General features: G+C 28.4%; 1 protein-coding gene across 1 annotated transcript; it reads right to left on the bottom strand.

Annotated features, from left to right (window-relative positions):
- Nucleotides 1–2,066: 2,066 nt before the first annotated feature.
- On the bottom strand, nt 2,067–2,900 carry LOC126674427 (pathogenesis-related genes transcriptional activator PTI5-like). The gene has a single exon (XM_050368870.1). It carries the CDS (start codon nt 2,800–2,802, stop codon nt 2,311–2,313), a length of 492 nt encoding a protein of 163 aa, XP_050224827.1. The 5' UTR covers nt 2,803–2,900; the 3' UTR covers nt 2,067–2,310.
- Between the last annotated feature and the right edge of the window lie 996 nt (nt 2,901–3,896).

Below are 3,896 nucleotides of genomic sequence, written 5' to 3'. Positions count from 1 at the left end.
ATGGGTTTGAGTTATAAACGAGTCAACCCATTTATGACGTAGTTAAATAGCCGGTTAAACAGGTTATATCCGCCAAAGACACGTTTAAATCTATTTATTAATCTTATTAATTAATTAAATTATATGTGACCAAATATTACTCATATAATATATATAATTTATTAATTTTTATTTGTTGAATTAAGATTTACGGTTATTTTAGAAATTTGTTGTATGATTATACTTGTTTAATTAAAAAAATTGAGTTAGAAAACTCATATATGTTGAATCTTCAGGTATCAGTACACCAATGACTTCAAAACCTTCATATTTATTTGAATCTATCCATTTGTCTTTGTGTTGTATCATATAATAGGAATAGATTCCATATCTGTACAAAATTAAATAAATTATGATACAGATACACAGAAGCTACATGTCTGCTATAAATAAAAATTAATATTCTTGAAATATTACCTTCTAATTCTTCAATAATGGTAATAATTCATGTGGAAGGAGCTACTATCATCTTCCTCAAGCTGTCTATATTTTTCGTGTATATTTTTTGAATATAATGTTTAAAAGAGAAACAACAACCTGTTTTGATTTGTTTGGCTATTAAAAGGGAAACAAACGCGTGATATTAGAAGAGGAATATTGAAATTGTCACGTGTCATTAGCTGATTTGTTCTTCTTCATGATTTGCTGATTCTGTTGCGTGGATCCCGTGATGCTATCTTCAGCTATTAATTGCTGATTCTGTTCCGAGTGTCAAGATCCTATTGGGATGACATGAATGTAAAGTTTTATTGTTTTCTAGTATGAATGTAAAAGAACAAATGATCACTTTACCCCCTGAACTTGGCACAAAGTATCAAAAACGTCCAAATTAGCAAAACGGGATCACTTTTACCTTAAACTTGTCAAATTTGTTACAAACCCCCCCCCTCCCCACTCTCACCTAAGAGAGTAAGGCACACCCTCTGGTTTTAGAGGTGGTTTTTTTTCCTAGGTGGTTTTTAATGGTGAAATATTTAAAAATGATCCTAATTTTTTCAATATTGTATAAATTGGTCCCTAATAATTAAAAAAAAAAACAATTTAATTTTAAAACCTTATATACCAAAATTATATTAACTAAAAATATAAAGGACCTCTCTGTATATTTTGCAAAAAAAATCGTTTTTTTTTTTTAATTTCTAATGAGCAGCTGCCGGTACCGGCGGTGTCGGATGGGTTTGGACGGTAAATTATGAATTTTAGGTGGTGGTCGGTGGTGTAGGAATAGGGATAGTGGTGGTGGAGGAAGATGAATTTTAAATTAATTAGGATTAAATATTTAATTAGATTAGGTTAATTATTTTAAACTTAGAATCTCACTCTACAATTAAGATGCCACATCAGCGTAGGGGTGTTTTTAAAACGATTTTGCTAAATTCAGGGTAAAAGTATCCGATTTTGCTAATTTGGACGTTTTTGCTAATTGGAGCCCATTGTTTTTGGCAATTTTGTTATTTTCTTATTAATATATATATGGAGAATCTTTGAGTAATTTACTCTACAATTTGTCACTATAATTTATCATCCAACAAAATTGGACATAGTAATCTTTACTTTGTAAAATATAAAATAAACTAAGTTTCTCAATTAGAGAAATATATGTCTTTTCATTCTTCTGTTTTTTTTTGCCTTTCATTATCTGAATTTTCTGCATATAATTTTAATTTTAAAAGTGTTTTCACTCTAATTGCACACATTTAAAGTAAAAGGAACTTATTTGTTAAAAAATATTTAATGGTACTATTTTTTTAAAAAAATATCCGAATATCTTAAAAGTTACAAAATGTATATTAATTTGATCAATTTACTGAAAGTTTATTAAATTTTTTAAAATTAATTTAATTGTACCTACATAACAGTTAAACGTGTAATTTAAAGAGAAAGTTGTCAATTGAATGTCACATGTTTTTGGTAAATCAATTTTGAAAAATATATATAAATTTTGAAAAATTAGATAAATTTTCAACGAACTGGTCACGTTAACATAGATTTCTAACTTAAAAACATTTGAATATATTTTTAAAAAATTAAAAAAATTTAACTTTTTAACATTATTAATTTTTTAAAAAATAATTGTAAAATAGATTATATAAAACTTTGGCCCTTTCTCAAAATGTGAGGGAAATGTCTCTCAGAATGATTGAAATAAAATAATGTTCTCTATCAGAAACTAACCTTAAGTATATACTCACATAATCACAATAAACCTAACAAAAAGACAATTTATTAAAAAAAAAAACAAAAAAAATCGAAAACAAGAAAAATAAATTTTCAAGCACATTCCGAATTTGAAGTACTGCCACTTGATTCCAGATTATTGTTGCTGCTTAACGATGAGCTCAAATTCGGATCACTAACCAAATGCCCTGAGCTTGAAGCTGCCACAACTTGAGATGGAAAATTGAGTAGTGCCTTAGCGCCACGCATCCGAAAAGCAGCTCTATCGTAAGCCAACGCAGCCTCTTCGGCTGTCATAAAAGTACCGAGCCATATACGCGCACCATGTCGTGTCGAATCGCGAATTTCGGCTGCGTATTTGCCCCACGGCCTTCTTCTCACGCCTCTATAGTGCTTATTGGCTATGGTTTTGTTGGCTGGCTGCAAGAATTTGCTTGATGAAGAAGTAATTTGGGTTCTTGGTGGCATGCTTGAAATATTACAATTATTGCTGGGGGTAGTTGTGTCATTTATCATATGGTATATCACCATATCTTGTGAGTCGTTCTCATTAAATGGAAGCTCATTTTGAGAAGTTAAGACCATGGTTTTGTTATTATAGCTCTATTAACTTTTGTGATTGTATTGAGAAAATGGCTAGAAGATGAAGAATTGTGGAAAGAAGGTGGAGACATGTATTTAGAAGTTATGTAACCTAAATATATAATAAACGATGTCTTATGTTGGTGGCTGGGCTGGTACATTTTTGTCAAATGCATTTGCCATGATTTCTTGTCGTTGTACTAGAATGACTACTATTCTTTAACTTTATCTTATAAAATCGTCGTGCAACCAAAAGACGAAGGTCCCATTTATGACCATTACTAGTCAAAGTTATAGATTTTAAGGAGACTAGCTTTATCCTTAGCATCATATTATAAAATATTAAATGAATATAAATTGGTGAGATCCGAGGGATCAATTTTATTTAGGCCAAATCACTCAAAAGCCTTTCACCAGAAAATCCTGATATTGAAAAACTCTCTCAAAATCCTCTCACCTTTAAATTCCATTACAATTGCATCCTAACGTAGGAAAATCCTCTCAAAATCTCCCCACGTTTAGATTTTTTTTTTCAATTCAACCCTAAATTAAAAAAAAATTATAATTTTGATTTTAAAAAATTATTAGATATAATTTTAGAAATAATGATTTTTTACATTATTAATAATATTAGTATTTAATTAGAATATATATTAAAAATGAAAGATTATTTTAATTTTTTTTCATATAAAAACAGGTCAATTTAATATTTTGGGGTACAATTGAAAAAGAATCTAAAGGTGGAGGGGTTTTGAGAGGATTTTCCTACGTTTGGGTGCAATTGAAAAAAAATTAAAAGTGAAGAACTTTTGAATGATTAAACCTTTTATTTTTAGAAAGTTGATTACAAGGACCAACAATTTTAAATAATTCAATATATAACGCCACAAGTTAATCGAAGCAATAATTAATTGTGCCAAAAAGAATTTTTTATTTTTTATTTTTAAATATCCAAATTTTTTAAAAATTATATTTCCATCACAATATTATTTTAAAAATCTATCTAATTTTTTACAATGATATAATCTCTTTTTAAATTGATTTATTTGAATTATATGACATTCCACTTGATAATTTTTTTAAAATTACTCATTCAA

This window comes from Mercurialis annua, linkage group LG3 (genome assembly GCF_937616625.2).
Source record: "Mercurialis annua linkage group LG3, ddMerAnnu1.2, whole genome shotgun sequence".
Classification (NCBI taxonomy): Eukaryota; Viridiplantae; Streptophyta; class Magnoliopsida; order Malpighiales; family Euphorbiaceae; genus Mercurialis; species Mercurialis annua.
The sequence above is the reverse complement of the archived record's forward strand: the minus strand, read 5'-3'. Positions and strand labels throughout refer to the sequence as shown.